The sequence below is a fragment of the Callorhinus ursinus genome, unplaced genomic scaffold (assembly GCF_003265705.2).
Source record: "Callorhinus ursinus isolate GAN/ISIS: 27379988/994484 unplaced genomic scaffold, GSC_fseal_2.0 scaffold6, whole genome shotgun sequence".
NCBI lineage: Eukaryota > Metazoa > Chordata > Mammalia > Carnivora > Otariidae > Callorhinus > Callorhinus ursinus.
Window position 1 is genome coordinate 57,597,551 of NW_027397068.1, and position 24,664 is coordinate 57,622,214.

At 36.8% G+C, this 24,664-nt stretch overlaps 1 protein-coding gene across 5 annotated transcripts in view; it reads left to right on the top strand.

Annotated features, from left to right (window-relative positions):
• Positions 1-24,664, top strand: part of ADGRG6 (adhesion G protein-coupled receptor G6) — a 136,164-nt gene that overhangs the window by 55,449 nt on the left and 56,051 nt on the right. For 2 of the 5 annotated variants that reach the window (XM_025866120.2, XM_073894015.1), the window contains exons 3-6: positions 9,626-9,967; positions 12,239-12,862; positions 21,673-21,741; positions 23,995-24,078. In XM_025866120.2, coding sequence (XP_025721905.1) covers positions 9,626-9,967; positions 12,239-12,862; positions 21,673-21,741; positions 23,995-24,078 — 1,119 coding nt within the window. The remainder of the gene's footprint in view (positions 1-9,625; positions 9,968-12,238; positions 12,863-21,672; positions 21,742-23,994; positions 24,079-24,664) is intronic. The other 3 variants (XM_025866129.2, XM_073894017.1, XM_073894016.1) reach the window with 2 other exon arrangements.

Below are 24,664 nucleotides of genomic sequence, written 5' to 3' on the forward strand. Positions count from 1 at the left end.
TATCAGTGAGGTCATGTGATACATGTCTTTCTCTGATTGACTTATGGAAGAGCCAAGACTAGAACACACTGTGAGCCACTTGTAATACGACCAAATATTCATATAAACATTATTTCAAGAGGAAGTCAGTGTAGTCTTCTCTCATCTGGCACAAAGTAATCACTTATCAAATGCTGGTTGTTGTTAGAGTTGTTATAATTATTACTTCTCTGTTTCTATATATATGGGTTTAAAGGGCTTATATTGAAGTTTTAAAGAAAATACTTTGTGGGGCACCTGGGTGGATCAGTCAGTTAAGTGTCCGACTCTCGATTTCAGCTCAGGTCATGTTCTCAGGGTCTTGAAATCAAGCTCCACGTTGGGCTCCGCACTTTCCTTCTCCCTTGGCCCCTCCCACTCATTCTCCCTCTCTCTCTCTCATAAAAAAGAAAAATTACCTTAAAAGGTATAATTTTACATCTGGAAAGGATTTTGAGAGAGCTTCTAGTTCAGCATCAAGAGTATATTGTTCTTGCCAAAGTGTTTCTTTTTCAAAAATAATAACAAAATATTTTTTATCAGATCTTGTGATTTAGCTAGAAAGCAGTTGGAAATAGAACTTTTTAAAGTTTAATTTCAGAGTGTGCTGAACCAATTTAAAAGAATCTATTTCTCTTTCTCCTTCCCTCTTTCACACGATCCTCAAGTATATTATTCTTTTTTTTAGCATTTTATTTATTTATTTTTTTAATTTTATTTTATTATGTTATGTTAATGACCATACATTACATCATTAGTTTTTGATGAAGTGTTCCATGATTCATTGTTTGCGTATTATTCTTGAGATCTGTGTGTGAAGTTGACGTTATGTAAATATTTTGAAAAGTAATTAATTCCAGCGATGGATTAATTTAAGACAGTTAGACAGCATATTTAAACAACCTATTAATGTATAAAATGGAAACTTTTACTGAAAAAAACATTTTAATTTTAAAAATCTATATTATGGAATTTTTACATCAGCCCTTACTTATTCCCAAAATGTTTACATAAAAAGTATTCCATAAAGGGGCAAAATTATGCTAGTTGCATCTATCATTTACTTTGCTCCAAGCCCTTCACTATTTAAACTGCTGCCTTGTGTGCAAACCTGAGTGGGCTGTTTTTGTTGTTGTTGTTGTTGTTGTTAATGCCCTCAAATTAAAGGCTTATATGAAAAATTTGAGCTCCGGGGCACTTACTCTGCCACTGCCATCTTCTTCCCAGTATATCTTCCCAACTTATTAGGAGGGCAAGTTTGTTAAACCAAAACTCTTTTTAGCTATTAATTTCAGGTTCTTCACCTGCACCCCATAACATGCCATAAACTGGAAGCAATAACCTTTGTCTCCGAGCTCCGATTCTGACCACCCTCTGTTAACCGTATGTAAAGACATCGAAGAGAAAACTGGAAATGAATGGAAGTAGGGGCCCAGGAAATGGAATGAACAAATGAATGAACAAACCAACATGATCTGAAACATTGCTCACATGCTCTGCTATGAAGTAGCAACCACAATCACGATGACACTAAAAACTAATATTAGTTGAGCATCTTACTAGCAGCCAGGTGCTGTCCTCGTATTTTATATGGATTTCTCATTAGCTGCATTCATGTGCTCAAGAAGTTAGTAATGTGCTGGTTAGCCAATAATGATATCATTGCTTTCATGGGTATTAGAACTATAATTAGCTTTCATTAGGCTAGGACATTCTCCACTTATGTTGGTAATATTTAGCAATATTTTTCTGGCTAATGCCAACATAAACCAGTTTTATCCTGCAACGCTGCCTAGATAATCCATATGGAGAAGTTTTCTGTGACCTTCTCAAGTGAAATGAACATTAGGTGGGGATTTGCTGTTTATAGTTCCTTCAGTTTTTTGTCAGGGGTATTAAAACATGTAAGATCACAGACAGATCTTCGATGAACAGTAGATTGGTCACTCTGCTGCTTTTAGATCTCACCCATCAACAGTTAGGTTCTCCTTCAGGGAGGCCTTGTAGAATTACTCTTCCTACTGCTTGTGACTACTATTCTCTCTCCACAAATGAGCCACCAACGTAGTTTGCTGTCGCTTTCTTCTTGTTTTCTGTCAAGTCCTTTGCGTGAGGCCGTGGGGATCCTTACAAGGGGCTTCGTTCACTGGTAGTTTTGTGTTGTTTATGTATAGAAGGGTAAGGATTTAAAAAAAAAAATCTGTGCTAAACACAAATCTGATTATTTTACTTTCCCCTAATTAAGACCTCTTATTTTCCCTACTGCTCCTACTCTAATCTTTCATTTTCTTTAGGATGGCTTGCAGAATCCTGCAGAATCTCATTTCGGCCTACCTTGTCATCTTTAGCCCTTGTTTTGCCTCACTTTGGGTACTCTGTTTCCATGAAATGAAACTCTTAGGTTACCTGAACAGTCATGCTCTCTTTCACCTGCCACCCTTTGTACCTGCTGATCTACTGGCCGGAACACTTTTCTTTTTCTCCTCTTTACATGGCCCACTTCTGTGCTGCATATTTAGGTCTTAGTTTCTTTCTCATTTGTTAGAAATGGCACTGTTTCCACAAAGTCTATATCCGGGTGATTGCACTCATCTACCTGTTTTATCAGAGCAATTTTCACATTGTGCTATTGCTGTCTACTTATTTATCTGTATTTGAAATAATCTAGATGTTCCATAACATTAGGGATTGTATCCTGTCCATGATATGCTTGATATTCCCAGTGCCAGGCACAGAGATGCTTAAGAAGTATTTGTTGAGTGAATGGATATGGGGAGATGGTAAGAGATGAGTAGACAGTGTGAACAGGGACAGTACGGGTGTTGTATGTGTCATTCAAAGAAGCTTTGTCCTTTTGATCCTAGAGAAGATTTTGAGTTAGAGAAGACATATTTTTATCTTTGCATTTGTATTTTCATAGATCTTTCTTGTAGTGACATGGAGGATGAGTTGGAGCTGATAAGACTACTGACAAGGAGACTACTAGCCTACTAAGCTTTTTGTCCAAGAGAGAAAATATGTGAACCTGAAACTAAGTAGCATGGGAATGAGATAAAGTGATAAATAACTGTGAATAAAATAATTACATAGCTCTTGACAAAATATTTGAAAAGGTGTGGGAGAAGGAAGACAGGGGAATATTCAGAGTTCTAGTTTGGGTGTTTCTCATACAACTAACAATTATAAAATGGATAAAAACAAATCACTTGAGGGATGGTGTTTGAATTGAGGAATCAATGGGTTATCCAAGTGGAGACATTGAGTAGACATTCGCAAGTGTGGGTGTGGTGCTTGTAGGACATGCATGTCATCAGCATTTGGACATAATGAAGGCCTGTGTTTGGATGAGATCATCCAGAGAGACTGAGTGTAGAGACAGAAAAGCTCAAGGGAGAGGAGATCCCCGTGAAGTATTGCTTTGAGGCACCCTTGGTTGTAAAGGACAGAAATCTACTGAAGCTAGATCAAGAGAAGTGAGATGGCAGGTGTTAAGAGTTCTTGTCATAGAATTCAAGGATGAGCCACAAAGAACATTAACTTCTGGACATGGAATATCTAAAATTAAAGTCTCTGTGTTTCTCAAGGGTCTGATTTTCTCTCATCTCTCCGTTCTCTACATTTGCTTTCTTTCTCTTTGCTCATCTGTGTCCTTTCATTTGCAAGTAGGCAAGGTCTGCTGCTGTCCTTGAATTCATAGAACTTTGGCATTCTATTTTTCATCATTCTCTGAATAAATTATCCATGTCCCTAACTTCACATTCTCAGAGAGAGAATCTGAGTAGCCAAGCCCATGATTTGGTTTTCTTCAGGTCAGGGGTCCTTCCCTGGGGTGATGGTACCAATATGACTGCATGAGATGTGGGAGGGGCAGATCCCTCTGGAAGAAGGTGTATGTGTGGAGATTGTGAATAGCTTCTGTAGTATGTTGTTATTTTAAGGATAACTTCTGGCGGGCGCCTGGGTGGCTCAGTTGGTTAAGCGACTGCCTTCGGCTGAGGTCATAATCCTGGAGTCCCAGGATCGAGTCCCGCATCGGGCTCCCTGCTCATCAGGGAATCTGCTTCTCCCTCGGACCCTCCCCCTTCTCATGCTCTCTCTCTCTCTCTCTCTCTCATTCTCTGTCTCAAATAAATAAAGGATAACTTCTCAGATTTTAATATACTTATGAATCACCAGAAAATCTTGTTAAAATACAGGTTTTGTTTAGTAGGTCTGTTTGATTCTGTATGTCTAACAAGCATCAGGTGATGCTGAAACTGTGGGTCTGAGGATCACACTTGAAATAGCAAAGATTGTGAGGGCAGTTAGAGCAGGGGCAAGCTCAGAGAGTGCTGAGGGAAGGCAGGAGGAGAATCAGGAGAAGGTAGGAGCTATAAGTTGGAGAGACTCAAGAATCAGGGAATGTTCAGAGGCATCTAATGTTGAAGAGAGTGAGTGAGATAAAATTGGAAGCCTCTTCAGTATAAGTCTGCACAGTGTTGTGGATGCTTTTCAACAGTGTCCAGAAGCCCATGTATTAGAGAGCAATAGGTCCCTGGCTGGATTAATACAGTGTAGGGGGGGTTGCAGTGCTGGAATATGGAAGGGGATAAGAGACTTGAATGTATTAACCAAAAGGTAGGTTAAGTGATGGGCCCTGCAGCTTTAGTTTGTTTAAAATTATGCATTGCCTTTAGATGTTTTTTTTTTTTTTTTTTTTTTTTAATAGCTGGAGAAGGATTCAACCACTGGTTAAGAGAGAACAGTTTCCCATGAAAATGTGTGTGGGTGTGTGTGCATATGCATGCACACATGCTTGTATGCTTAATCTCCTTGCAAGGGAAATATAGCTACATAATAAAGTGAGTCTGGAAGGATTTCCAGCAGTTCACGTGTTTGGAACCAGAAAGTATTACCTTTCACAGTTACATATGGAATGTTCTTATGCTCTGGTGGTTATGGAAAGGCAAGACTTGAAGTTTAAACATTAACAATATTATAGAAGACAGAAATGTATCTGAAAGTGTGGTGCATGTGAATCTCTTTGGAGATGCAAAAAAATTGTCGGTTTGATGGTGCTTCATTGAGGAACCTTCAACTTCTTGTTAATATTCTAGCTATGTCAAACTTAATCAAACGGATTCAAGTAAAGCACTACCCTTTTAAATTAATAACACAAGTCACGGTGATGGCTTCATATTCATGGTGCCTCCGAAGAACGTTTTGAGGCTGAAACATTACAGTGGGAAATCAAACCATTTTCTGTCTAACCCCGGGGAAACCAGTGTTTGAGGAGGAGTTTGGGAGCAAATTGATATCCTTGCTCGGCTGCTGGAAATTCCAGCAGGAGATTGGAATGACCACTGTAACCCTGGTTTAGGAGGGATCCTCCCCTCCATGGAAATGTTATCTCTGAGTGCAGAGCTTGAAGAGGAATGGCAAGGGAAGGTGGGGATGCTTGCCAAGTCTGTCACATTAACAGAAACGCAGATGTCACAGCCAGACTGCCTTCAGATTCCTTGCCATCCTGAAAAAATATGCAGAGGCCTGAAATCACTTAAATTTGAACACTTACTTTGATGACTATATATTATATGTAGTTCTGTATATTATCAGTCAACTAATGCATGCAGGCATCTAAAGTATTATTTCTATTTGACAGTTCGGTGATGTTATGACTGGTAGCATTGTACTCGATCTGGAGAAATCCTGTGTGGCTGCTCCTGGCTTTGTGATGACTGAGGCATTAGAACAGATCCTGGAATTCTCAGTTGTTGACCTTTCCACTAAATCTTCATAAACCACCGAAGCTACTAAATATTTTAAACCTTTTTAAGCAACTAATAAACTGTATTCATTAGATTTTAATATATCACATAGATAATTCAAACAATGACTTTGAATAGATGCATCCTGTGCAGGCAACTTAAGCAAAATTTTCTGAGCTGATTTTCACCAGCGACGTTTTCCAACAGGTTCATTAGCAGTTTGAGATGCATTAAAATAAAAAGCAAGATTTCATTTTAAATGCATTCATTCTGCTCATCATTTAACACAGTAGAGGAAAAACAGTTACTCCGTCTACAGATCTGTGTTGAGAGCAGCTAAAATAGATTTCTTTTGATTTATCTTTTGGAACCTGATACTCCAGCCTTAGATTTTAAAGAAGATACTATTTGATTTAGAGGGAAGGACTTGAGGAAAGGGTGGGATGAGAACCCAAATCTCTGAGATAAAACAATGACGAAAACACAGAAGGTCATGATTATTAAATCTGGGTCTAAATGTTTCTTATAAATCGAAACAGGCTTTGGCATGACTGTGAGGTTTTCCGTCTTAGATTTGAGTTTCTTTGAAGAATAAAGTTTTGTGAAATAAGCATGAGTCAGTCATTGCTAAACATTTGCAAGCATAGGCAAGAGCCGAGGGTGGAATTTGGCTTGTTGTTTAGATTACCAGAAAGCTTTGCTTTTATAGATTTATAGGTGTGAATATGTTACGACATTGGTCTTTGAAAACAATTTGAGCCGGATGTTTTGAGCTGAGTATCTTAGAAAATATGTTAATTCTGGTTTTACCGAGACCACATTCAGTGGCTACTTCAGTAGCTATCTTTTTAAATAGCTGTGCCTTTTAGGGGGAAGGAATTAAGTTCTCAGTGAACTAGCTCATTGTATAGGAATCAATTAACAGTGACAATTGAATGCTTTAAATGGGCAAATTCAAATCACCATATGGTGGAAACTTTTCTTTTCCGGTAGAAACACACTAGACTTACATTTAGAACAGCTGGTTTGAGTCTTGGTCCTCTTATCAATTAGATGTGTAACTTTGAACAAGTTATATAATCTGTTAGCCTTATTAGTTTCATCTGAAGATGGAGGTGGTACTAACTCCCAGGGCTGTTCTTGGTGTCAAATGAGATAATATATGTGAAAGCCCTTTACTGTGAAGTTATTACAGATATGATGAACGTAATGATACTGTGCCTAGTGTAATTGATTTTTCATCCAACTAAGATAATTGCTATTTAGGAGCCCTCTCTAACTTCTGTCTAGTGACTTTAGATGAGAATCATAGAATGCTTTAAGTGGGTTTTAAATGAATATTATGGTGTTTTTCACTTTTTCATCCCAATGAGTGCTAAAAGGAAAAAGAGATTCTACTAAAGGGGGATGCTGTTTTTATCTCTGAAGTTACCGATGCGCGGGTTTTGTGTTATCGTAATGATTAACAATAGCCAACACGTATATGGTGCTCCCAGGACACTTGGCGCACTTCTGTGGTGTGGCTCCCAGGACTTTCCAATATTAACCTATCTAATCCTCTCACTAACTGTGGGAGGTGGGCGCTTCTATTGCCACCAGTGTGAAATGAAGGTAGTGAAATTGAGGCACAGAGAGATTAACTTGTTCAAGATTGCAGAGTCCATGTGCTCAGTCAGGTTGAACATTCCAGTACTTTTCATTCAGCTCTTAGAGAAGAATTGGCCAAAAATATATACATCAGGATAAAGGAAGTCATGAACATTACTTGGGTTTTGGATGTAAGGGATGGCATTTTATTTTGGAAAAATGATGGTGCATCACGCATGTTGAGATGACACAGAGAATGTACCTTATTTTCCTTTCTCTTTTACTTTTTTAATCTTCGGTTCCTTTTACTGTGTACATTATTTTTAATTTACTAGGATTGCCTCTCTCTCTTGGGCCCAAGGTACAGTAACAGGAAGCTAAAGGGTGAGAGAGGCCCAGTGTTCTCAATCTTATACTATGAGTGAAACAGTTGGAAGAAAGAGCCCCAAAGCCCCCTCCAAAGGGACATTCCAGAGCTCATGCACTGTCTTTTTTCTGACTTGGACTTTGTTTGGCTTAGTTTCATGTACTGTATTTAGTCCTTCTTTAATTGAGACATGATTTAAGCTATTCGTTTACAAATTTAACAAATTTTATTGAAAGTCTTCCGTGTACCAGGGTTGCAGTGAGGTCCTGAGGAGTAAGATGGTGAATAGAACTGTATATACTCTGCTTGTTGGGCTCAGAGAATAGTGGGAGAAACAGACAATAAGCAAATAATATCACAAGTGGAAGTAACACAACTGCTCTGATTGAAGCTACAGAGAGGAACGTGGTACTCCAGAGGTGCATGAGAGAAGGCATTTGGCTAACACTTGGTGATCAGAATTTGTTTTCCTCTATCTTTGGCCCCATATAAGACATGGAAGACAGAGGGAGGAAGAGCAGAGGGAGGGCAAGTTAGAAAGAATTGGTGGGGAGCAGAGTTGTCAAGGATATGGTGCATAACACAAGGTGGCCACAGGGGAAAGAAAAAAGAAAAACCTAACCTGAGCAGTGTAACATGTCTGGTAAGTCCTTGCATATTATCACTGTATCATAGAAGAAGAAGTAGTATTGGTAGTAACTACCATGTTCAAGAAAAGTTATTGCATATTTATTCTACTCAACCCAGTAAAAGAGGGAGGAACACAAATTTAGAGTGATTTCCATTAACACAGTTAAAGTATTTTATTGTTTTAAAGTGTATGTGTAAGTTTTATGGTGGTTTATTTATCCAGAATGTTGAATAAATGAAATTACTGCCTGCATTCATACAGATATTTAAAAGAAACATGAATATTAATTGCAAAAGCACCACCAGACAGGAAAACAGTAGACCTAGGTTTCTCGTCCCAGCTGGTGACCAGGCCCCAGATGACTCATAACTGAGAAAGAGTAGATTGCTTTACTTTTCTTCCTACCTCCTACTACCATCTGTCATTATAGTATTTGTTCATCTTTGGGCCCAGAACTGACATGTAAGAATCATTGAGACATAGACTTTGTCTTTCTTGCTGATTAACATATACTATTTGGAATAGTGCCTGGCATGTAACAGGCACCCAATAAATATTCACTGCATGCATGAATGAATGAGATAATCACATAAGTATAGACTTAACAACTGTAATGAACAAATGAAATAAGTGAAAGTATTTTCAAAACTATAAATATTCCACACCTGCAAGGTGATGCTATTTATTTGAATTTTAGGAAAAAGTACAACCTGCCAGAAGATAACTTATTTGCTTATTTATTTATTTTGTGTTAGTAGACTTCTCTTTAAACATTTATTTCCTAAGTATTTATCTTCCTTTATATCCATGGTTGTAATATTGACTTCTGTCTACCTTTATGGTTCTATAACTCCCTTACCCCAGTGCAATTACTCTCTAGAGTACAGATCCTTAACCTGGGCCAGTGAACCTTTGGGAAATCCACTGTTGCCTCCTGGGGCCTCGTGTACTCCCTAAAACAGTATACGAAGTGTAGTGGCTTCTAGGCATTTGACAGAGAGTTGCAGTAACTTTCATCAGATTCTCAGAGTATATGACCCCCCAAGTTCAAGAGTCATTGCTCTAAAATTTTCTCTTTTTCTTTTACCTTTTGTTCCTCTGTTGCTTTTTCCTTTTCTCCTTGAGATGGTTTCATTCTCCTTTTATTTTGCATGATTGTATTTTGGTATTTTAAAATGCTTACTGTTTGATTGTCCCCAGCGTGTGGTATTCTCAGTTTATTGTATGCCTCTGATCCCCGCCCTTCTCTCTGTCTCTCTCTTGTCTGGCCAACAGTGTGGGGATGCGCCAACTGCAGGGTTGTCCTATCCAGCCCTTCTGGGACATTTACTTCTCCGTGCTACCCTAACGACTACCCTAACAGCCAGGCTTGCATGTGGACCCTGCGAGCCCCCACCGGCTATATCATTCAGATAACATTTAATGATTTCGACATTGAAGAAGCTCCCAATTGCATTTATGACTCATTATCCCTTGATAATGGAGAGAGCCAGACTAAATTTTGTGGCGCAACTGCCAAAGGCCTATCATTTAACTCAAGTGCGAATGAGATGCATGTGTCCTTTTCAAGCGACTTTAGCATCCAGAAGAAAGGTTTCAATGCCAGCTACATCAGAGGTATGTAAACCAAAGGCAGCGCCAAACTTCTGCTTTCGTTTAACATGTCCTACAGTAAACACCAGGACCAGAAGACAGAGTTATGCGCTTTTATGTGAATGTGAATGATTAGGATTAGAATTTAAGGGCAAGAATCTGTTAGTATTCTCTGAACATTCTCATTAGCAATATATAGTTACCAGATCCAAAATCTGGTTACTGTAGAGCTGAATTTGTTTATATTGTTTATATGCAGAACATTTAAAGGCTGCTTGGAAGATATTGTCGATATTCCACAGCTAATAATTAAAAGCTGTAATTCTGACAGCTCTTCACGGAACATTTAAAACATTCCTATTCAGAAATCATTTTATTTTAGCTTTTAAGATGTTACCCTTTTAAGGAACTCTGCTGGGGGGACAAATATAAAAAAATTAGCATATAAATTAAAATAAAAAAGAGCTATTTATAACTAAAGCTAATAAACAACATAGCCTGAGGGAAAGCCCCTTAAAAATGACTAATGAAAGGGAAAAAAATATTTCCATCAAACATATTTCCCAGATCCTGGCATAGTAAAACTTTTGAATAATCTCAGTCTCTTTAAAACCTCTCTTTCCTTAAGGAAAACTCAAGGTTCAAGACTAGCTTCTTAAGTAGATGTCATGTCTGAAAAAAGAAACAAAAGAGAAAGGCACCATTATGAAAATGACCCTCATTATTATAAATTGTGTTTTTGGTGGCAGGGTTATTTACTGTTTGTGATTGACATTAGATGTATGTGTGGTTAATTGGAAAACGTGCTTTAATTTTTCAAATAATGTTTTAAAAAATGTAGAATATTATAGGAAATTTGAAAATAAAAAAGAAGCAAAGTACAATTGCCCATATATCTATAACCCAGCCATAACCGCTAATAAAATGTTGATGGACATATTTCCTTTCAGCCCTTTTAATAATACATGTAGAATACTGAGTTCATATACATAAATATCCCTTTGGGTAAATAGACCTCTAAAGTGCTTTATATTTAAAAGTACACTAAAATCCATGATTCTATTAAATTCCATCATGGATTTTTAACTAGAATATTTATATTAAAATGCTGTGTTTACCATAGACCTGTTCTTGGTTCTTGGTGTATATTAAAAAATATTCAAACTAGCATTCCTTATAAAGCTAGCATTAAACAGAATTGTTGAGGAGAACTACATCTGTCTCAATCAGTGCATGTTTCATGATGTCTGTTATATTACCATGAGATGAAATCCATTGGATAATTCAGTAATTTCACATATGTCACAAAAAGACTAGGCTAATGCATTTTATTTGGAGTATATTATGCAGATAATAATAGCAATCTGCATTAGTAATCAATAACATTAGTAATCAATCCTAGCTATATATTTGCTATAGCAGGCGCTGTTCTAGTGCTTTCCAGGTATTAACTTAATTGCTATTGACCACCTGTGCAGGAGGTGTCATTGTCCTTCATTTTGTGGATGAGGAGGCTGAGATCGAGAGTGGTGAAGTAACATGTCCAAGGTCACAGTGCATTTTGTGGAAGAGCTGGGACAGGAAGTTGCATCGTCTGCCCCTTCTCTGGTCCTTGCTCTCCCTCGCAAAGGAGCTCAGATGCCCCACCGTAAAGGAAAGATAGCTTAAAATCCCATTTTTATTTTTATGTTTTTTATTAGACTGCCTCTCCTTAATAGGATTATCTTTACCTTTGTTTCTGAAATAGCCTGGTGGTGGGGCAAATGAATAAGATATGGGGTATCTGAAGGGGAGTGTGTAGCATAGGAGTGTTTAGGAAGCGCAAAAGGCTATTGTTAATGAAAAATAGAACTATTAGCTATTATGTTTAGAAAATTATTTGAAAAGTAACATATTTCTGAAAATCTTAATGTATAAACGGAGCTTTCCTGAAAAAGTAGTTTCCTTAGTTTGGGTTTGGGGGATTTTTTTGTTGTTTTTTTGTTTTTGTTTTTGTTTTTTTGTTTTTCTCTCAGGTCAGGGATTTAAAGAAAATATTGATCAACTTGGTTGACTATAACTCAAAAGGTTTGGTGTGAGATCCCATCATGATTAGAATTAATATGGGTGGGGTTACATATTGTTGGTATTATTGGTACAAGGTGATGGGTTGGTGACAGAGAGTCATGAAAGAGGTGTGATGTCAAAAGTCAGTCAGTCCAGAGTGGTGGGGGGGGGGGGCACATCAGACGGTTTGCCTCTCATCGTTCATGTTTGAAGTTAATATGTTTTATCTGTTATTATGTTTTGTCCTAGTTGCTGTGTCCTTAAGGAACCAGAAGGTCATTTTACCCCAGACGCTAGATAGTTACCAGGTATCTGTTGCCAAAAGTGTCTCTATTCCAGAGCTCAGCGCTTTCACGCTCTGTTTTGAAGCAACCAAAATTGGCAAGGAAGACCATGAATGGATAGCTTTCTCCTACTCAGATACATCCTTCACACAGTTACTTAGCTTTGGAAAGGCCAAGAATGGCTACTTTATTTCTATTTCTGGCTCAAAATGCTTCCTAAACAGCGTGTTACCTGTGAAGGATAAAGAAGACATTTTCACAGAAAGCTTTGAGCAGCTCTGCATCATTTGGAATAATTCTCTGGGTTCTGTTGGTGTAAATTTCAAAAGAAACTATGAAGCAGTTCCGTGCGATTCTACCATCAGTAAAGTTATTCCTGGAAATGGGAAGTTGTTGTTAGGCTCCAGTCACAATGAGATTGCCTCCCTAAAAGGGGACATTTATAACTTTCGACTTTGGAATTTTACCATGAATTCCAAAGTCCTCTCCAACCTCAGCTGTCATGTGAAAGGGAATGTGGTCGACTGGCAAAATGACTTCTGGAATATCCCCACCCTAGCTCTGAAAGCAGAAAGCAACCTAAGCTGTGGTAAGTCTGGGCATATTATCCCCCTCCCCCTTTTAAAAGCATTGTTCTATGAATGTTGGTCCACAAGAAATCATACACACATACATGTGTCTATGTATATTCATAATATGTGTGTGCATGTATGTGTGTAAATATATATATATATATATATATATATACATACATATGTAGTTGTCATTAATGAGCTTTTTGATTTTTAAAATGTTATATGCTCAGCCATACATAGTATACATTTGATTACAGGCCTTCTTTATTCAATCAAAGCTTTTGGTTGTACCATTTTAAGGTTTTCCTTATGTCATAAAATGTTACACAGTTTATTATTGACGTGACAAAAGTTGTAACTGTCATACCACAAATAGAATGGTTAACACCGGGACTGAAGCAAAAGAAATTAGTAAGTTATTATTTTTAATCACCAAGAAGATACAATAAGAAGTTGATTATTATGAAATTTCCATTATGTTATTTAAATAAACAACCACCACTGAAAAAGAATGGTATTTACTGAGCCAGGACAAAATACCAAAGCTGTCCATTTTATGGAAAAATCTTTGTTAATCCGAAATTATCACATTTTTCTTCCAACTTTTTTCTCTCTTTGAAAATGAGCATTTGTTGTTTGTTTCGATGGTTGCTCCTTGAGAAACATGAAATGTGATATTACTGGAAGTAGCTAAATGCAAAATACTTCGGAAAATAATTTATATAACAACATTATATAAAAATAGACTTCTATCAGACATTCTCTACGTACATATGGAAGTCCTTATTTTATTACAGGACTGATTGAAATACAAAAAGTAGAAGTTTCATTATTACTTTTGAATGTCATATGATAAATCTAAAGTGTTTTAGATGATATATACTTTTTAGTCACAGAGATAACTTTCATTAAAAGAGGAAAGGAGGGGTCTGATGTTAAAGAGTAATTCTCATGTGACTTTGGAGTGGATTTTATCAGAACTTCATTCCCACTACTTTGAACAAAGTAGGACCTCTTTGAAGACCTGAGACCACCTCCTCCATTTCCCTGACCTGTGTGTGCTCTTCTGCTCTGGGGAACTTTTGTCACCTAACTCTCAGTGTAAGTCACCCATCCCTCCGTGTGGTCCACAGTGCTCCTGCAAATGGTGGGAGGCTATGAAGTGACGCGATTTGAGAGGTATTTCCTCGTGGGTTGTTGGACAGAGGGTAAACCACAAGCATGTTCCAGAAGAAGGCTGCAGAACTCTGTAAGAGCTAATGGTGTTCCCCAGAATCCTCTCAGTCTGACTAGCTGCAGAGGGTGGTTAGGGACCCCTGAGAAGTCTTTCACTCAGTGAGGAAATTGAGAAGATCAAGTGTGTGTGTTTGGTGTGGGATGGTGAACAGCGAGAGGGCAGTGATACTCTTCCTATATCCAGGGTGATTATCTTTACTCACTGAAAACAGTGGCCTGTTTTCACCACATCCTTGGTCATCATGAAAAAGTCATAATAGAGACCACTTAATAGTTGCCTTTCTACGGGGCAATATTTGAGGACTATGACAACCAAAAAAAATTTTTGAGTAGGTATATCAATAACTGCTAACGCCTAAATCATATACTTCAATATTCAATACATATTTTCTAGGTACTGTTTTAAGCCCTTTACACATATTCACTCTTTTCTACAACATAGATCCCACGATGTGGGTTTTATTACTAACCCCATTTTGCAGATATGAAATCTAAGGCACAAAGAAATTAAGATTGACACATATCCAGTGTCAGTCGGTAAGTGGCGGAGCCAGGAGGTGAACCCAGGAAATTCAGTTTTAGAGCTGTGTCTCTTACAAGTATAAATTAGGCTGTGTTTTGCAATAAGGAGGACTAGGAGATGAGACATACTAGAGTGGTGAGCTAATTCTTGCCCAGAGGAGGAGAATGAAGGCCCAGAAGTGATCTGTGGGAAAACACTAGCTTTCCAGGGCATAAATATTGTATTTGTTTTAAACAAAAGTAATAGGGTTTCTTTCCTGCTTTGCTTCTTGGATACATTAGTGTGATAAAATGTGAGGGATATATATGGATTGATTCCTAAACTTCTCTAGGAAATCCTCTAGACCAGGGGTTGGCAAACTAGGAAGGCCCATGGCAGGCTACCTGTTTTTGTAAATAAAGTTTTATTGCAACACAGCCGTGCCTAGGAGGCTCTGTATTTCTGTAGCTGCCTCTGTGCTACAGGGGCAGAGTTGGTGGTGGTGGGAGTCTGTAACATGGCCCACCATCCTAACATTTTTACTGTCAGGCCCTTTCAGAGAGAATTTGCCAATCCCTGAAACTAGTCCAAAAAATCATGAGGGTCCAGCCTTCTGAAGCACACACCTTGGACGACACTGGAAAAGACCTGCTAGAGATCTCCAGGGCCAGAGGGAGTCAACCAGCCACTTGTGAGCTCATTTAGCCCTTAGACATCCATGATGGTGGCAGCATTTAGTTCTCATTTATTTACATTTGTTCCACACAATGCTTTTAAATGATGATTTATTTCCAACATTAAAAAATCAGATTTCAAATAAAAATAAATTTTTGGATTTGCTGGCAAACAAGAAACAAAGCCCAGGCTAGTCTTGCTTCCAGGCCAACACAGCTGCAGCTAGGTGGTGCCCGCTCCTTACCGAGGGACGGGCATTCTCCTCAGCCCTTACTACTCCGTATTCTTCTTACCCCAGCCTGCTTTCATCTTTAGATGGCCTTCTGACTCTGGGAGGCATTTCTGTTTGTTTCCCAACTTAGGCCAGTCCCTTCACTTAATATAAGGGCAGGAAACTGAAAATTAAAAAAAAAAAAGTAAGTGGCAAGGCAGTTGGACTAACATGCACATCTCCTGTCCCCCTCCCCCAGGATTTATATCTGGGCATCCTCACATTTTCTCTAACACTGTCTTAAAACTCCTTTCCCAAGACTTAAGATTACTGGGACGCATCGAACACATGCTTGTGTAACGTGGTCATCTGTACGTTTTCAAAATGATTTCATTGAAAGAGTAGCACAGGTTACAGACTCGGTGTGCTTGAATTCCTTTAATTTTTATAGCGGTCTTCTTGACATTCCATGATGACAGCGAGCACCGCATTCTGTGGATTCAGATATCTTGGGCTGTGTTTCAGGAGTCATCACTGGAGAGGGAGTTTCCTGCTGCTCAGTCATCAGCTTTGGGAGTTGAAGAACACAAGTCACTTATTAACTGGCAGGAAATACCTGTAAGAGAGATGATATCTAAGCTTGTTAGCTAAGCAGAACTTCAACAAATGAAAAATAGTTTGCTCTTTTAACATTTTAACCTTTCCTTTTTTTTTCTGGAACATTTTGGCTTGCTGTTTATGGAGACAGTAATTTCCAAAAACTAATGATCAGTACAGTAACCAATGGGAAAATAGAATTTCATGCCTAACATTCCAATGGACTGACAATGTCTGTTAAATATGACCTTTAATTCCAGATTCAACTTGTGGTGGAAGAATGAATAGCTTTTCCGAAGGTCTTTTGCTGAGTAAATTATAATATGAAAATAAGATGGTAAAACAGAACTGATTATATCTAACATTAAAACATCCTGTCATTTGTTTCAAATAGTAAATATCCTAGCCTTAATAAAATCAACATATTATTAATTAATGTTTCAACAATTTCAGAGTTAGACTCTTTTGTTTTCCTACACTATTCTAAGCCTAGTTGGGGAAAATAATTAAGAAGTTTTCAGCATTTTTTTTAACACAGTTAATCTTGTCTGTCCTTTTCAGAAAGAAGTACTTTAGCAGTAATCCTTTTTCATTTTATAACATCATTGTATTTCTTAGAATTTTTATTTTATAATTTTATTTTATTAAACATTTTATTTACACAATTTTATTAAACATATTCAATTTTATGACCCCCATGGAGAGACAGTTTTCCTAGTGAGTGGACTCTTTGATTACAACTGCAGTATTTGCCTGTGTTATGATTCAAGTTTAGATACTGGCTAATGTCCATCAGTTTTCACAAAGAACAAACAGTGCCTTCTCTACCAGTTTTGTTTATTTTCCTGATGGCGCTCTTTCCTGAGGAGTGGTACAGTATAACCCAACGAATGGTTTAAGTTCAAACAAACTACATTTATTTAACAAGCTTTTATTAAACACTTCCATTTATTAACCACTTGTGGATGTAGAGATAAGATGCAATTCATAAGTACCCCAATTTTTTGTTATTCTTTGCTAGAAATTTTTGAATTTGTACTGACTTTTGTTTTCACTTACAGATTTTTGTGCTTAATTACCAAGGCTTCATCAACTCTCGGATTCCTACCCTTTCATTTTCAGTTGTTATAGTTCTATCCTTCACAGCCATAAAATTGTGACTCACTCTGGGCTCCTTCCTTTCATCCCTAAAAAAATTAGTGTATCATTTGTAGGTAACTGAATTATTTTTTTAAATAATCAAATCAAGATAAAATTACTTTACAAAGGACTTTATTTTTTTAAAGATTTTATTTATTTATTAGAGAGAGAATGAGAGAGAGAGAAAGCACATGAGAGGGGGAAGGGTCAGAGGGAGAAGCCCGATGCGGGACTCGGTCCAGGGACTCGATCCCGGGACTCCAGGATCATGACCTGAGCCAAAGGCAGTCGCTTAACCAACTGAGCCACCCAGGTGCCCCTGAAAGGACTTTATTTTTGAAGATGCCCCAAACTCTTTATGAGCATAAATGGCTTCCAGAAATGTTATTTTAACTATATTTATGAAAAATTATAAAATTCAATTTAATAATAACTGCAAAGAGGGAATTGAAAGCAATTTTTTTTTCTCATTATTGCAACTTGCTGTGAGGATTTAGCTATTACTTGGATTATCACTATGTAGAATGTAAGACAGATTCTTGGCTACACATCAGTCTTTTTTACCACAACCTGTGTAAATAGTGGCTTCTTTCAGTGGCAAGATTTTGGAAGGACAACAGATAGAGAAGAAAGATTAACAGCTTTGAAGCTTTTCATCACCTGTTCATTTTTGGTGATTACATTTTTCAAGGAAATTTGGTTCTAAATCTTGCAGTTAATATTAAGTAGTAAATACCTTTAAAAACCTTTGTTGTATCCACAAACATCAGTGAACACACATAGGTCACATTCTGAATATAATTCCTTGATAATAATTATATCATGATCCAGGAAAGAAAATTGTCTCTTCTTCCTTAAAAATCTGGTTCATAAATATGTCCACGTAGGAAAATTGTGAGAATGACTTTTTTTATGCAAGTACGCTGAAAATGGAACTGGGTGGAAATAAAAAGTTTGTGTATGCTCTTTATATTTTATGTATTTGTTTATGTAATTTGGTGTATTTGTAATACAAGCTTTCATTTATCAATATAATTTTCTGCTAATTAAATTTGTCACTTTTGGGGCACCTGTTGTTTAAGCGTCTGACTCTTGCTTTCAGCTCAGGTCCTGAATTCACAGTCATGGGATCGAGCCCCCCTGTCGGGCTCCCCACTCCATGGACAGTTGGCTTGTTCCTCTCCCTCTGCTCCTCCCCTGACTCTCTCTCAAAAATTAAATAAATAGATAGATAAATAAATAAACAAGCAAACAAATGCAATCTTAAAAAATTAAAAAAAAATAATGTGTCACTTACACTTACACCATGTAGTCTTCATTCAGATTTAATTTCTATTGCTATATCGAATCATCATAAAACAGTGTTTATTGAGTATTTATAATGCAGCATCAATTTACTAAACTGTAAGTACCCAAAAAGGAGCAACTTATACTTTAAATATTGAGAAGTGTTACAATTTCCTGTGACAAGGATGTCACAGATTGGAATTTATACTTGTTACCATACAATGAAACTGAGGAAATGTTAAAAAAAATTGTTAAATATCTTGCTCTAAATCATAACTCTTCTGATTCTTTACTCATTTCCACCTCTAAGCCCCGTAACATACTGCCCTGGAAGTGTAGTCTAGACACTTCTTTCCCACACCATCTCCTTATCTCTCTTCGTCTAACAGAGATACTGTATCAGTGCCAGAAGAGGCCTAAGGAACCTTTGACAGCCAACATTGTGTGTAATTTGAGAAGCACAGGAACTCCATCCAAGGGTCTCTCACTCTCTCATGTTGCAGTGGCTGACGTTTCCTCATTTTCAGTTTTGAAGCCTTTTTAGTTTTCAGAAGTTCCTCACTAAAATATAAGTACCTTACAGAGAAGTAAGGTTCTGCAAAAAAATGGGGCATAAGTTAAGTGTGATGAGAAAGAATAGTGGACAGAAAACACTGACAGTAAAATTCTACCTCAGTCCTGACAAGGCAAGCCTCAACTTCTGCCTACTCAGATGCCCCTTTTCCATAGTACACTTGTCTAAGTTTTCAGTCTTTCAAACTCACCCTCCCTATCTCTGCTTTCTTTCATAGCCAGGCTTCCTCTTTTTGCATTCATTTCTCAAATGGTGGTCATGAGTTCATCATTCCCACACTACTGAAACTAATTCCTGTACAGTTACCACCAAAATTCCAATGCAAAGTTAGCGGTCTTCTTGGTTTTGACCATTCTTGACCTTTCTAGTATACTTGATAATGGCCACACCTTCTGTGAAACTTTCTTCACTTGAATTCTATAAAACCACCTTCTGTAATAACTATTTTTACTTCTCAGATTTGGAGCTCTTTAAAAAAATAGTATGATACTTAAATATAGGAATATCTATGGTTCCATCAGATCTCCATTCTAGCTTGAGTGATCCCAGACACATCTGTAGATTCTGTGGCATTGTTTCTTGGCTAGACCTCTTACAAAAACCTGTATACCTGCCCATGTATCCAGATGTCACCCCGGCACCTCAGTTCCCGTTACTGGATTTATTTATCCCACCCATCTAAGTTCGCTGTTCTTTTAGTATTTCCTCTTTCCTTTTATGACATCATTATGTACCAGTTTCTCAAGCTGGAAACCAGAAAAATATCCCCTAGTCTTCCCTTTCTTTCTCTCTTCTCCAATTAGTTACTAAATATTACATATCCTATCTTTGGATGTCTTGTATCCATCTCTTTCTTGCCATCCTCACTGTGCTCATGATATCAAGCCTGAATTAATACTATTATCTATTCTTATTGTATATTCCCTTTTAGTCATGGAGCCTCAAAAGTGGTTTCAAATTTAAATCTTAATTTTCTCACTTAGTTTCCTTTCATATTTTCCATTCCCTCTAAGAAAGATTTCAAAATGTTACCAGTCTTCATGATACATCCAGAAATTTATTCGGTAAAGATTGAGTAGCCACCTACTATGTGTGTGGGATATGGCATTGGAAGACAGAGTCCCACCATTCATGGTGCCAACATTCTATAAGGCCCTCCACTAGGATCCATTACCTGTATATCTGGTCATTCCTATACTCTACTCCAGTAATGCCAGGTCACCCAGGTCCCCAGAACTTTGCACTGTCATCTTGATATGTATTTCAGTAATTCTGTTTGCTAGGAATATCCATCTCTAGTCTCTTGTCTTGATATTACTCACAGATATCCTTCTTTGTAATGGATTCTCTGTGCCCCATTCTCACCAAGCTGCTAGGTATGCTGTCCTTTGAGCCAGTGAGTACTTAGAACATTCAGAGAACTGTGACTCTGTCTCCCATTCATGCCTCTCTGAGAGCAGTGACATTATCTTAGAGCATTATTCTAGCCTGTGTGCCTCACATACTAAACAGTGATTACATTTTTATTGACTGAACATGTAAATGTCTATGACAAGGGCTTCTTGCCAGTTAACTTCACAGACCTGCCTGTAGAGTTGGGTTTTTCTGAAGTAACATTCCTTTCTTGGGCTAGGTGCCTGGGGCAGTTGAGAAGGAAGAAATCATTATTCATGAGGTGCTGTTAAACTGTTGGGATGCTTTCTGCTTATGCACGTCAATTACCTAATAGACATCTTTTGTTAGATCACATACCTGCTCTGCCTTCATGTACTATTCCCACAAGACAGTTTGGAAAATGTTTAAATATTAGAATGGAATCACTATCATAGAAATGTCCTTTTAAAATTGAATATATGTGTTTGTGTATGTGTATTTGTATATAAATATTTGTATGTATTCTTCTGTCTTTATGCATAGTGCAGGTGCTTTGTGATAAGTTTAGCCCATCTTCCCCAGTCTCAACCTGTTGGTAAAAGTCTGTTAACTGTCAGGGAGATTTAGTGTAACAGAGAAAATCCATTATTCCTACTAGAAAGCCAGCTCTAATCTTGTTTCTTGCTGAGGATGAGTCAGTAAAAAAAAAAAAAAAAACTTGAAGTAAAAAGACACAGAGACCAACTGGAAGTCACAGAAACATATTTCTGGAATTGCAAATCGCATATGCTGGTGCCTGTGAACCCCAAATATGCATTTTAGGAATATTAATAATATCTAAGTTCACTTTTGAAACTTACCTTTGATGTTTATATTACTTTATTTATATGAATTTCTACCAGAGCTTTATAATTTATTCTGTGAAAAGACCCTGGACTTTTTACACAAACTCTACTGGGCAGTAGCACCTCTTTTCCTTTCATGTGTGGATAGCCAATAAATTGAGTTAAAAATTTTGAGGGAAATTTCAATAACTTGATTTTACACTTGTGGAAATGAAGACACGAAGACCTTAAGAGACTTTTTTGATTTTGGAGTATTGTTGATGGACTCTTCTAGGGCTGCTCCCAATATACCAACCGTAAGATTCATGTTTTTGGGGGGTTTTTTTTGGATAATGTCATTAAATCATCAATCAAACTTGTATAATCCCTCTGTGTTGATCAAGGTTCCTACCTGATCCCACTCCCAGCAGCAGAACTAACCAACTGTGCCGATTTGGGGACCCTCTGCCAAGGTAGGGAGCCAGCATCGTCCTCTGGAGTCTGTTTCCTACTTGCTATTTTGGATACTGTGGTTGTAATTATTTTGATTATTATCTTAATTTTCACTTGAGAAGCCAGAAACCAGCAAAACAGAAGAATTTCTGGATGTGTTTTAGTTGTGTGGGTGCACAGTACATACACTGTGGAGAAAGAATGCATTCACACACTGGATGACCATATTTCCATAAAGCACTGGGTTTTTAAATGTGAATGATTATATGCTATTAAACAAGGATTTATTTCATTTTTTCCCCTCTTTTTATTCTCAAGAGTATTACAAAGGTCCCGTATAAATATAGTCATGCAATATGTTGAAAAAGTATTCATGTGTAAAAAGCAAGGGGAAAATTCAGTTAAATATTCGGTTAGGCTTGAGACAAGACCATAAGGCAATTCATGGTGTATAATATAACTTAAATATTAAGATAAAATTAGTTATATTAAACTAATCTTAATGTATTGTTATAATGCACAATGACTATATTATGGCCAGTACTCCAGTTTTATATTATGTACTAAATAGCTGCATGCTAATAATATATAATTAAAGTTTTAAAATAATATAAGTATCGTGCTTAATTTTATCATTGCTCCTCCTAATTTCTTATGACCCATTTTCATCCACTTATTCTATTAAATATTTCTTTATGAAGTAATACGTTCTATGTACCACATTAAGAATCATGACAATGCCTTTTGAAAAAGCTGGATCTTTATTAAGAGGATTATAGCCTGAAAGTGACAGGGTTAGAAGTGCTTCTAAGTAGATGGAAACCTAAGCTCTCTTCTGTGGTTCCAGTGCGGGAGTAGTCAGGGAGAAGGAATGTAATTCAGTATTATGTGTGCTTCTTTTCTGAGACAATATTTCTTGTTATTATTACTGATGATCTATGAAAATAAAGTCATTACATAATTACCACAAACTCACTGTAGTCTTAAAACAGTTAAATGAAATAGAAAGAAACCTTAATTTTTCTTAGTTCAAGATCTGAAGGGTTTTTTTAAATTGTTTTTTCCTTTTAATCTGAGATAGATACCTATAGTACTCATTCCTTGGGTCAAAGACCAGATGCCCAGCTTCCCACCCCCAACCCATGTCCTAAATGGCCAAAAAGCATTTTTAAATTCATTGATGTATTTTGCACTAAGATAAATGTAATTGATTGTTCATAATTTTAAAAAATAAAAACTTCAAAAAGAATCCCCATTTTTAAGAATTATGTATTACTTTGGAATGGAAAATTACTTTAGTTAAGGATGCATATTTTGAATCAAAGAATTTCACTTTCAGAAGGTAATCATAATCATAATTACTTAATCACTTAATGCAAAATCACACACACGTTTTAAATTTAGGTAATATTTTTAAAATTGAGATATATAACAAATGGTCATTGCACATATGAATGTCCATCTAATACAAACATACTCCTAAGATAAGCTAAAGGGAAATAGTATGTACCATTATTTTACTACCTATACAGCTCTTCTAGAATCCCTTAGAAAGATATTAAAGCATTACATAGGGTTTAATCTTTGAAAATTTTAATAGTATAAGAAGAATAGCTATGACATAATGTCTTGAAAATGTCTCCCCTGTAAGGCTTGTCTTTCCGAAATCCATTTTACCCGTCAACATTCAGTAGAGTTACTGGGATCTGTAAATGATTCTACACATTTATATTCCAAATAGTCTATAAATTTCATTCTCTTTTGTCTTTCTTTACATTAATCTTCTCAAGGAGAAATACATTTTCCTCTGAGACTTTACTTCTCTAGCCTCAGTGGAAGACTAACTTAGTAGAGATAATTTTTCAAACGGATAGGTGCAATACAGACTGCCTTCTCTAGCCTTTTCTTTTTACAAACTTAGGAAATTGAGTTTTAGAAAGATTTAGTAATTCACTCTGTGGTCATCAGCCTGTTATGGGCAGACGGGCACACCTGGGTCTAGAATCTAAATGTTCTTCCTCTTGTTCCTCAGTGCCAGTTCCAAACTCTTGTGCAATGTGACACCAAAGGCCATATGAAGTGATTCTTAATGTGCCATAGGGAAGCATTGCTTCATTTTATGCATTGTAACCCTAGAGTCTGTTATATTTAGTAGCAAGAAATGGTTTCTATTCCTCTTCTGTATATTTTCATACATTAATTGTAGATTGCTCATCCATATTAACTGTCATGGGCTCCTTGCAAAATTACATCTTTCTCATCTTTATTACCAGCTACTGTAGACTCTCCTAGTACTACACCACCCACTGTCACCACTAACATGCCTGTTACTAATAGAATCGATAAACAAAGGAATGGTAAGAAATCATTACCTTTTATATTTGTAGTATGTCTGATGTGATAAAAAATTGTATTCTAAGAGTGGGACTATCTAATGTTCAAACAAAATCTCTGTTATTGGACTCAATCGGTACATTTGTACATTTGTAAAGATTAGTAAGATAAATAAATATCACTTGACTCCCTTGAGTTCCTTATTCTAATGACTGTTGGTATGAGTACATTTCCAGTACTACTCTTGTACACTTTTAGCAAAAACTGCTTTCAAGGGAAGCTTTAAGAGAAAAGCATTTAATTAAAGGGATTAATTTGCTTTATACTAGATATCTGAAAAAATATTCATGGTGTTTTGTCAGACTATTCTCTTCAGGAAACTAGTTTATTAAAGAATTTTATAATTTCAAAAAAATTAAATTAAGCTAGTAATGTAATTTCTCACTGAAGCCAACTTTATTTATGTTTAAGTGTTCATGACGTTTAGATCAATTTATACGGTAATACTTCGCTTTCTGTTTTTATTTGTTGAAGAATAATGGTTAGAATGTGATTGCATATCAACTAAGTCAATTTTCAGCTGACAGAATTTCAGTTTGAGTGCCAATA